Source organism: Brachionichthys hirsutus, unplaced genomic scaffold (genome assembly GCF_040956055.1).
Source record: "Brachionichthys hirsutus isolate HB-005 unplaced genomic scaffold, CSIRO-AGI_Bhir_v1 contig_1263, whole genome shotgun sequence".
Taxonomy (NCBI): Eukaryota; Metazoa; Chordata; class Actinopteri; order Lophiiformes; family Brachionichthyidae; genus Brachionichthys; species Brachionichthys hirsutus.
Genome location: NW_027181138.1, coordinates 1,015 through 12,000, shown reverse-complemented (window position 1 = coordinate 12,000; position 10,986 = coordinate 1,015). Strand labels below are relative to the sequence as shown.

The 10,986-nt window shown below is 46.1% G+C and overlaps 1 protein-coding gene across 1 annotated transcript; it reads left to right on the top strand.

Moving 5' to 3' along the window:
• Window positions 1–226: 226 nt before the first annotated feature.
• On the top strand, window positions 227–10,466 carry LOC137917313 (high affinity nerve growth factor receptor-like; the record flags this gene model as incomplete). The annotated part of the gene is made up of 13 exons (XM_068760120.1): window positions 227–270; window positions 1,016–1,170; window positions 1,604–1,746; window positions 2,060–2,198; window positions 4,454–4,786; window positions 4,891–4,905; window positions 4,982–5,040; window positions 5,136–5,238; window positions 6,185–6,340; window positions 6,498–6,628; window positions 6,963–7,135; window positions 9,647–9,887; window positions 10,308–10,466. Coding segments are annotated over exons 1-13 (1,851 nt in total), but the record flags the coding sequence as incomplete, so codon positions are not given.
• Window positions 10,467–10,986: the final 520 nt, after the last annotated feature.

Below are 10,986 nucleotides of genomic sequence, written 5' to 3'. Positions count from 1 at the left end.
GCTGCTCAGCCGTCAGCCAACACGCCCTGATTTGCCCTCGCATGTTCCCCGCTGATTGTGACTGACGGATCCATTTGCCTCTATATTTGCAAACGTCAAAAAATGTTATCAAATGGGAGTCGGAGGGTGAACGGCTCCGCCAACGTTTCTGTCACCAAAACCTGAACGATGTTTCCATAAGATCACCTCGTTTGGGAGGGGATTGATTGTTGCACGAAAGGTGATGATGTGGTGTCGCCATGACGACTGCCTCACGGGCCACGGCTATATGTAACGCCACCTAAATCCTTGACCCGGAAAACACTCAGAAGTTTAGATCCAGATCTATCCCGCACAAAGTCACCTGGGAAAGGCTCTAATCCTAACCCTAAGGTTTGTTTAATGTATCAATCAACCAATCAATCAATCAATCCATCCAGTTCCGCTTTTCCACTTTGCAGGTCACAGGGGTTGCCGGAACCTATCCCAGCTTGATTTTATTTTTGGCCTCAGTATTCTTCTTGTTTTACTGCTGCCTTTTGAAACTTGATTGGCATCACTTTTTGGCAGAAATACATTTTATAGAACTGAAAAGAAAATAATTATTATTGTTAATTTAAATCTATTTTTACAGGAATGAGATTTGCAAAACGTTGTATTATTATTGTGCATATTTGACGTTGAAGTTTAAAATGTAAGTCTTGATTGGACTTTTGATTGGACGTATCAAAGGCAATTAAAGAGCAAAAGTATCCACAGTAGATGTTATGTTCATAAAAGGACCCGGATGGAGCCCAGCGAATTCTGTCTCATTGAAGAAATGATACCAAAAAACAAGACAGAAAACAGGCGGTTTAAAAAAAGACCAAAAACGTCCAGTTGAATAATGAACACAGAGATAGTAATAAATGGAGGGAAGCCAAAGACAAAAGAGGCCGCATGGACAGCATAACTATCAAAATAAAACAGGAAGCAGAAGAACTTTCTACCTCTGAAGCGTAGCAGTGGAGCTGATGTCATTTCCTGTCCCCTCCAGGGTTCTGCGGGACAATCCTCTCATCTGCTCCTGTGAACTCCACTGGCTCCAACAGTGGCAGAACAACGAGCGTGGCGACCTGGACAACCAAATGTTGACTTGCTTCTCCAGCGACCAGGAAGTGCTCCTCAGCTCGATGGTGATAGAGAACTGCAGTGAGTCATCGAATAGATGAAAAAAATTACTGCAACTTTTAACTACATTTTGCTGAAGGAGGAAAATGTATTTTGTCTTTGTTAATGATGTGAAATCTGAATTAAGATCCTGATAATGTGACATTACAACTGCCTTATCAGCCAAGCGTGGGTCGGGAATCAGTTCACGCAAAATATCATCTTTAATCCTCCAGGACACAAATGCTGAGGAGGGACTTTTGGGAAGAAGGGAAAATGATAATATAACCATGATTGTGGTTCCTGTGTTGTGTTCAGGCCCTCGTCGAGCAGTGCAGTGAAACGCAACGAAGCGACGGACTCAATGTTGTTGCTATAGTCCCATACAGCTGCAGCATCCTGTTGCCAGGAGACAGACTAGATGATAGAGTTTTTGGCTCTGTGCTCTTTCTATAAGCTCCTCTGCTGCTTCCAGGTCTGCCTGAGGTGACTATTATCTCCTCCAAATCCAAAACCAAAGAAGGAGGTAACCTCACGTTTGAGTGCCACGTGACAGGAAGTCCCACTCCCAGTGTGCGATGGCGAACCGAGACTCTCCGCTCGCACTTTTCTACCCAGGTAGGGAATACTTTTCAGTATTTAGTATTTTATACACTGAACATCTAGTTTGTCTTAATCATTTTTGCTAGTTTACGGGCTTAATCTTTTTTAATAATGTGTCATGTGACCAAGAATATTAACAGAAGAATGTAACATTGGAGAAAGTCCCGTCGGTCTTCAAAATAAAACACCTGTCAGACTCCAATAAGAAATACAACAGAAATTATATAAATGATTTATTCTTTCTGTGTGGCCCGGTAACAAATGTCTCACGGACCGGAACCAAACCACGGCCTGATTTAAAGTATAAAGTGTATCTTGTCTGCCACAGGAGATAATCTGGGGCGCCACATTAGAGATCGTCCTTTACCTCACCAATGTTTCCGCGCGTGACAACCTGCACAACCTGACCTGTGAGGCTGAGAACCAAGCTGGGCCCGAGGAGGAGACGGTGCAATTGGACATTGAGTGTAAGTGTCTGCAAAATAAAGACGCAGTTTTGAAAGCTCACAGTCTCTAAGAGTCGCCGAGGTTAATGGGGTCTAGAGCGATAGCACGCTGGGGCCATTTCTCAAGTGCAGGCAGGGTGGACAGCCGGAAGAAATTAAAAATGGACTGGACTCATTTTTTTCTAAACGCAACCTTCCACAAATATACAGTGAGTGTGTTCCCACCGTGCTTCTAATGGAGCTCTTTGTCGGCTGCCACTCAATGGCCACCGGGGGGAAGCGTTAAAATGGGAAGGCTTGCCGACGGCTTTAAGGATACAGGGGAGAGTGAACATTATTTTGCCTGGCTATTAAAGAACTCCTCCCCCCCCGTATGTGCCGGCGCTTCCAAATTACAGCTGCAGCTCGAGTGGAGATGTTTGCTGTTGTTGTCTCCTTTCAGATGCATTAGTGCACGTGGAAGTCAAAGAATGGCAAAGAACGACAGCACCCAGCGGTCCCACAGAAAACGCAGTCAGATGCATTAGTGATGCATTACCGAAAAGAAAAATACTGGCCAAACAATATCGTATATCACCAACTCAGTGACACTCATTACGCGAAAATAAAGCCAAAAAAGAGCACGGGCGCCAATCAGCTGGAGCCAAATGTACAAGCATCAAGGGACAGATAATGAACATCAGGAAAATGGGGCTGATAACCCGCGCTAAGATCTGATTTGAGCCTGCACTAATGGACTTTCCCCTCCTACTCCGGAAAACCGCTTCATCCGCAGTGATTGGCAGTCTGTAAATGCGTTAGCACAGCTAATCTATCAGCATCAGCCCCCACGGTGGACGGACACTCGTTAACCGCTAGCCCTTTAATTACTCTTAATCACCTCCCAGAACAGTGGGTGTTTACTGCCGAGTGGCTCTCTGTGCCATTGATTTATGGCGCTCGTGTAGCTTCCCTTTCATAAAAGAGCTTTTTTTGCGATAGGATTTTTTAAGCTTTAAAAATGAGAAAAATAAATGAATAACTTTATCAATTCCACTCACCATCACCTTTGTAGAAGTTTGTCCAGAGGTTTACGTTAACTGCAGCTTGGACTCATTGTTATTCCATAAAAAACGCCTTTGTCTGATTTTGCGTTGAGAGATCTGTCAGAACTCATTAAACATAATTCCAGCCTTCCGTTTAACCCTTGCCGTGAAGGTTAGTCCGCGACTCTAATGGATGATTAGTTAAATGTGATTGACTGTGGTAATTCTTATGCTTCAGAGTCCAACGGGTACAGAGACAAATTTCTCGGTATCTCCTTAGCGCAGCGTTCTCTGGGTCGGGGGGGTTAAGAGCAGCAGCCTGACGGGTCTCTGCACTTCACAGTCAAGTGCTCAAGCTAAATGGGGCCATTTCCTGTAACTTCATGTCCGACGGAGCTTCCAGGTAGCTTTTGTGGTCGGGGGGGGGGTACAACAGGACCGGGATTCATTATTCATAGCGGGTCAGCACGGGTCTGCAGCGCAGATGGAGAACATCGATTGGTGGAAACTCGCAGGGCACCGGTCGGACACTCGGCATTGTTGCACGCCATCAAGGTGCACATTCAGCATGTGCAATAATTATAGCGTAGGCTTATGCATCTGCATCAGTAATCATTGCACTTGTTGTTGCTAACAGTTGTGTAAAATTACAAAGTGTTTTTACTCAAGTGCTGTGCTGTAGTACAACTACAGACTGTACCTGGAAGTACCTGTAATTCAGGAGGTTCAGTATTTATTGCAGCAGATGATATGCGATAATTAGTCTGTCAGAAAGTTTTTCGGTGCTTTGATTCTTGTGATTGAAGGGAATCTGCCCGGAGCAACAGAAAAAACACTGGTAGTGGTGGTGGTGGCGGCGGCGGCTGATGACTCTGCTGAGACGACAGGATGATGAAATAATAAACTTGGTGAATTTGCCGGTGGTCGGTGAGGGTGAGGGTGAGGGTGGAGGGCGCACAGAGCAGCAGCATGCATGGACTCGAGTAACAGAGACAATGATATGTAAAAAAAATTAAAAAGGCAGCAGCAAGACGATAGGCTGATCAATCAATGTGACCAGCTGATTGACAGCCCCAAAAGAAAGTAGCAGGAAATGAAAACTGAGCATGTGAGATTGTAGGAATTCCCCTACAATCCAATTCTAATTTAAATTTAAGCACAAAGACATTGGAAGAATTTCCCAAACTTTTCATCCGAGTCTTTCAGGGCAGTTTCCTCGCTAGCTCAACATTGTTCTTCATCTCTCGCCAGTTCCAGTTAAAATCCTCTTCCTGAGGGACGCCGTGCAGCAGCACCACTGGTGTTTCCCCTTCGCCGTGGACGGTAACCCCGAACCGACCTTCACCTGGCTGTACAACGGCAGGGAGCTGAAAAGGTCGGCCTACACGTACACCCAGCTCATCACTGACTCGGGCGACGGAACGGTGAAGCACGGCTGCCTCTTCCTCAACAAGCCCACCCACATCAACAACGGCCTCTACACCCTGATTGTGCAGAACAAACTGGGGCGAGAGGAGGCCACAGCCACCGGGATGTTTATGGAGAACCCATTCGACCCGCTCGACCCGGAAGGCATAATCCCAGGTGAGTTCCTGGAGCTTTGTTTTGCACCCACGGAAGGTTTCCTTTCTCGTAATGAGCGGCAGAAATGACAAACGTGTTTGTCTTTTTTGCTTCCCGCACGCCAGTCCTTGACGATCTCAGTAAGTCTTTGTCTAAATGTGATTCTTGTTACGAGTCATTTTCTTTCCTTGATAAACATCTCTGTATTTCTCTCAGGTCCAACAAGCAAACCGGACATGGACGTGACAGAAAACTCAGAGAGCCGTGTGTTTGTGGTAAATCCAGCGATTGTCCGTCCCGATGCAAATACAACGACTGTCCACGACAACGTGGTGTAACTGCTAATGTGTGTGTGTTCTTGTCTGGACAGGTGTCCGTGGCTGTGGGTCTCGCTGTGTTTGCTTGCGCTTTCCTTCTCATCATGGTTTTTGTTATTAACAAGTGCGGTCAGCATTCGAAGTTTGGCATTCACCGTAAGTTCTGACTCTTTGCTTCATGTACGGTGTGCATGTTATTTAAATTAAAGCCTGGCTTCAGATTTACTATATAACCATGTATTAGTATTTTCGTGGAATTGAACTATTCTTTGAAATCTTCTTTCAGTATTAGAGCAACAACAGATCCTTATCTATGTGTATTGTAGATTTAAAGGCTCTGTCTACAGTTAAGGCATCAACCTGTCAGAAGCTCTAATGCAGCCAGTCACAGCTGGTTCCGTCAGGCTCTCTGAAGGTAGCTGGAGACGGACCGCCTAATATAGGATTTCCACGGTGCTGCAACTTCGCACACAGCCAGCCGCCGGGTTAAAGTGCTTTAATTACTGCATGAGATTGTCTGCAGAAAGCTCTCTTGGTCACCACCATGGATGTGATGGATGGATGCTATACAGCTCTGGACCCCCCCCCCCAGCACACACACACACACACACACACACACACACACACTCGTCTGCCCTTCGCACTCTCAAAGTGCCTAAGTGGGTCTGATTGCCTAAGTGGACGCTGGTCTTTTTCCTTCCCTCCATCACCTCTGTGCTCTCTCTTTGTTGTTCCATTCTCCACCATGTTGTGCTCTGGGGGTTCTGTGGTTTGCCTTGCTGAGTGGGGTTTTACAATTTGGGCCCCACTCGTTTGGCTTCTAATCCACCCCGTAGTCAGGGTGCTTCTTATTCATGCCCCCCCCCCCCCCCCCCAGACCCGGGCAGCCTGATTGCTGCATGGCTGATGACGGTGATGATTAGAGCTTGCCATCATGTCACCATGGTACCAACAAATGTGCAACCAAGTTAGCAGCGGAGAACAAAATGGGTTCTGAATTGCTTCTTCTGATGGCCACTGCAATCACAAATAGTTTGGCGGCTGATTAGGCGTCACACGTTGCTCACTTCTGCTTGTTTGCATCGGACCCCTGTTTCATTAGGTTCTTCGGTTTTGGGCACCGAGGACGACCTGGCGGTGTCGCTTCGCTTCATGAACTTTGGAACCAGCCCGCCTTCCTCGGACGAGGACTCTGGTTTATCCAGCTTTGTGGAGAATCCACAGTACTTCTGCGGCATCATCAAGGAGAAAGACATGTGTGAGTGTGGCTGGTTGTCGGCTTGTTCTCGGGGGGACACGCTCCCCAAATCTACTTGATTGCACTCTTCAACATGGGACCGTTTTTTCATTTCTAATAAACACAAAATGCTCAGTTGACAGATTCTACCAACTTCCCTCTGCATCTTTACGAGCAGGTGTCCAGCACATTAAACGGCAGGACATCGTGTTGAAGTGGGAGCTGGGCGAAGGAGCGTTTGGTAAAGTCTACCTGGCCGAGTGCGCCCACCTCAGCCCGGACAGCGACAAGATGCTGGTCGCAATCAAGGTGAGCGATTTCACGTCGTCACTCCGGCTGTTAATGCGGGAAAGGTGAAGGTAGCTCGTATCGTCACGAGGTTTCAGAGTCTTTGAGGAGAGGCAGATGGTTTATGAGGATAGCTTGTGTTACAACAGGTTAATGCAGACCGCAGCGAATCAGACTGCGCTCTGATTTATCATCGCATTATTCATTCATATGCTTTTATAGCGACACATCATCATCCACACAGCGCCGGCCGGCGCAGCGATGAAATCTGCCCAGATATCTATCCATCTATCGCGCAGTCAGCAAACGTATATTTGCTCCATTATTTAAATGCGCCCTCTTTGTGTGGCCGCAGACGTTGAAGGACGCCAACGAGTCCACCCGACAAGACTTCCAGAGGGAGGCGGAGCTTCTGACGGTGCTCCAGCACCAGCACATCGTGCGTTTCTACGGCGTCTGCACCGACGGAGAACCGCTGGCCATGGTGTTTGAATACATGAGGCACGGAGACCTCAACCGATTCCTTCGGTACGTAAGCGGCCTGAAGGTCAAGAGTTCAATTCCCCACAACCGTGGACCCCTGTTTATTAAAAATCCTCCGAGCGGTTAAAGTGACCAGGAAGCAGGTCAAAGTGTCAGATTTCACTGGATTATTCGCTCATTTCAAACCATTTACGTAGATGCTCCTCTTCATCATCACAAATAGCGGCATTTTCACAGCAGACGGACGCGGCCGTCATCCTCGAATCGGCACAAAGGTTTTATTATGAACTCGACGGTTGTTCTGTCACATTCATCTAGCAGCTAAATGGGAAATCCAATGAATCATTTACCCGAGAGCTGAATCCATGCATTCAAATGCATGAAACTGACTACAAATGTGAGTTTTACAGATATCTTAGTTTGATCTGTGATGTTAAAACTAAAATATTTGGCAAAATTTGACTCTTTCTTTCCTCTATTTAAAATGATCATACTGTTACGGTCTAACGTGAGCAGACCGCAGAAAGCAGAGAACAGAGTTGGTGCGATAGTTGAATTTATCCTTTACTGAAATAAATTCAACACAAAAAACAACCTGGAGCTGCACACAGGATGAGGGGCGGCTGGAGCCCGACATAATACACATAACAGAAATACACAGCCGAGAGAAAAACCAAACAAGAAGGGAACAGCGGGCGGAGTAGAGATTATGAGGGCTGGTGGTGATTTGCCTCAATCCGTCTCAGGTGTGTCCACAGCCAATCCGCACGCAGGTCCTGGGTTGACAAGCAGAACAGGTGTGGGTGATAAGGCAATTAAACAGGCACAGCAACATGAGCCTCACACGTATGGCAGAAATGGTTCTTGCATCCCAGACAGGGTTTAAACTCGGGGGGGGGCAATGGATCAGATGCATTATTTAAAAGGTGCCCTCTCATATCAATGTCAAAAAGAGTGAGTTTAAGGTGTGCTTTTTGGAAACCATTACCTTACCCTAAACCAGCGTGCTAACGGTAGCATTAATACGTCCTTTTTGAATAATTTCAAATGCAAAAAATGTCCGTATTCAGAAACCTCTGGAGGGAAATCAACGAGACCCTGAGAGCCGCGTCTCTGCCGACCCATTAGAGCCCGCTCGCCACCTGGGAAACCATTTGACAGAACTATTAGAGCAGACGCAGCAACACGATGGACGCCGTCTGCCAGGTGTCCTCCACGGACGACAGATTGGGGGTGAACACACACGTGTGTGTGTGTGTGCCTGCGATGTATGTTTCACGGGTGAAAATCGCATTTCCAGCAGACAGAACTGCTGAAACATCTGAGGGCCCCCACAATGCAGCTGCTTTCCCATCCCACCACCTGCCTTCTAAACTAATAGTGGTTGTATAGACTACTTCCTTTGGAAGGAGGGGACAACGTGGAGAGGAGCGATATTAGGATGGATGGAGACACATCATCTGGGATTTGCTCATTTGGCTCGGAGTTAGACACGAGAGTGGGTGTTTATGATCCGACCGAGAATCAACGTGCTCTGCGTCTCCGAATTGCATTATTGCAAATCAATTGAAGGCGTAATACAGGGCTCATGTTTTCTATTAAGCGCCGCCGTTAAATGGCTTTATTGTGGCGCGGTCGCATCGACCGTGTCTGTGACGCGTTTGCTCCTATGCCATAGGAGGGTTCAATCTGTAAGATTGCCTGTTGATGTCATTGTCCTTCAGGCCACCCAAGGTTGATGCCACGGTCAATGCCCAATGGAAGCGTTCGGCTCATCTCAACAGCCAATAGAAGCCGGCGTGTTTTATTCTTTACAAAAGGAGACACGTTGGATGCATCCAGGAATTCAGCTCCAGTGGATTAGATACTGGCTCTCATCAGAGCCCATCAACAACTAAAGGCCCAGTGGTGGAAAAAAAGATAATAATAAAAAAAGGTTTATTCCAGCCCACACATCCATGCTGCAAACATTAACTCCATTTTATTTCTTTGAAAACTAGTCATCGAACAGATTTTAGATAAAAGCAACACATTAAAATTGCGTCGTTGCATTTCAGATGCCTCGGAGCATTAGCCCTCCATTTAATCACTTATCATTCGTTAAGATAAAAGGGTGATTTTACTTGATGCATCTGATAAAGTATTATTATTATAATCCAAAGTGATTATCAAATGAAATATCAAGGGACCAGGGACCATTTTTTAAAGCCCATTAGAGAAAGCAGCCATCATTAGCATTCAACCGCTGCATTTTAATTAAATCCAGGCTTAAATAAATGGCATGTGCACTGAAATTTCAAAATGCATTTATGTCTTCTAGCTAATATGCTAACCAGGAACTAGTTTGACGCTAACTCTTTTAGCTCAGGGATTACGATACATGTTGAAAAATGGGCCAGTGTTGCTACAGATCGTTTTCATCCACTGTTTTTGGTTTATTAACTATGAAGTGGTGGAATTATAACACTTTGTATGTTAGCATGATGTTTGAGCATCCCGACCTCGAGCAACCCGAACCTAAAACGCTCCTATCGTCCTCGTGTGTGTCGCTTGCAGAGCTCACGGCCCGGACGCTCGTATCCTGGAGGAATCCAAGATGCCCCCGCTGGGCCAGCTCACCCTGCCTCAGATGCTGCACATCGCCGCCCAGATCGCCTCGGGCATGGTCTACCTGGCATCGCTGCACTTCGTCCACCGCGACCTCGCCACTCGCAACTGTCTGGTGGGCGAGGCCATGGTGGTCAAAATAGGAGACTTTGGCATGTCCCGAGATATTTACAGCACCGATTATTATCGGGTAAGATGGAAAAAGATTGGAATTTTAAAAGATTATGTTTGATCCTGAATATAAGACCTCACAGTAACATTTTTCCACAAAAAAAATGGAAATAAAACACTTGAAAAAAATGAAATTGCTATGAAATTATTTAGCTCACAATGGCAAAATTATGATCTGCTTGGTGGAGGCCTGTGCTCTCCGAGTGCTTTTCTAGTTGAACATCATTTTGTCCGATTTTTCCATTTTTAAAGTCTGGATTTGAACTGAAAAGCCTTTTTGCTGTTTTTAATGCACTCTCCTTCTTAAGGTCATATCTATTCACAGCTCCTCTAATAAAGATACATTTGGCTAAACGTTACGGGCCGAGCAGATCATCCGATCTGATTTTAGAAGCTGTCCGCTTCCCACTCGACTTATCTCCTCGTCTCCGTCCTTTAGGTGGGAGGACGTACGATGCTGCCAATCCGTTGGATGCCACCGGAGAGCATCATGTACAGGAAGTTCACCACAGAGAGCGACATCTGGAGCTTCGGCGTGGTCCTCTGGGAGATCTTCACCTACGGCAAGCAGCCCTGGTACCAGCTGTCCAACAGTGAGGTGGGTCAAACCGCAACTTCAGTTTAACTTGGGGGGGAACACACATTCTGGAAGCATTTTAGTAGAAAATAAAAGCATGACTTCCTGTCTGTGTAGTTCAGCTGGGCAGAGCGCGTGGAGACATCCGCGTCTGGTGCTGCCTCAAATGTAATTACAGATTCATTTCAGACACTATAAACAGATTAATCTGTGCTTCTGTAAACACCGACAATGTTCTGGATGATCCACAGAGCACACTGGAATTCAAATGATTTCCTCTGCAAAAGGAGCTTATGTTTTTGCCGGTGTTTGTCCGTCTGTTTGACTGTTAGCAAACTGTTAGTTACAGATGGATCTTAATTAAATTATCTGTGGGGCAACATTCCATTAAGGCTAAGTGAAAAAAATATATATATTTAAATTAGCCCGTTCATGTTTGTGGCTCCGAACCAGAGAACGCTAAAGCTAAACTGATGCTAACAGAGCAGTGAGAGCAAATCAGAACCTCTGGGCTGGACCGTCTTGTTCAGCCTTGTAGTCG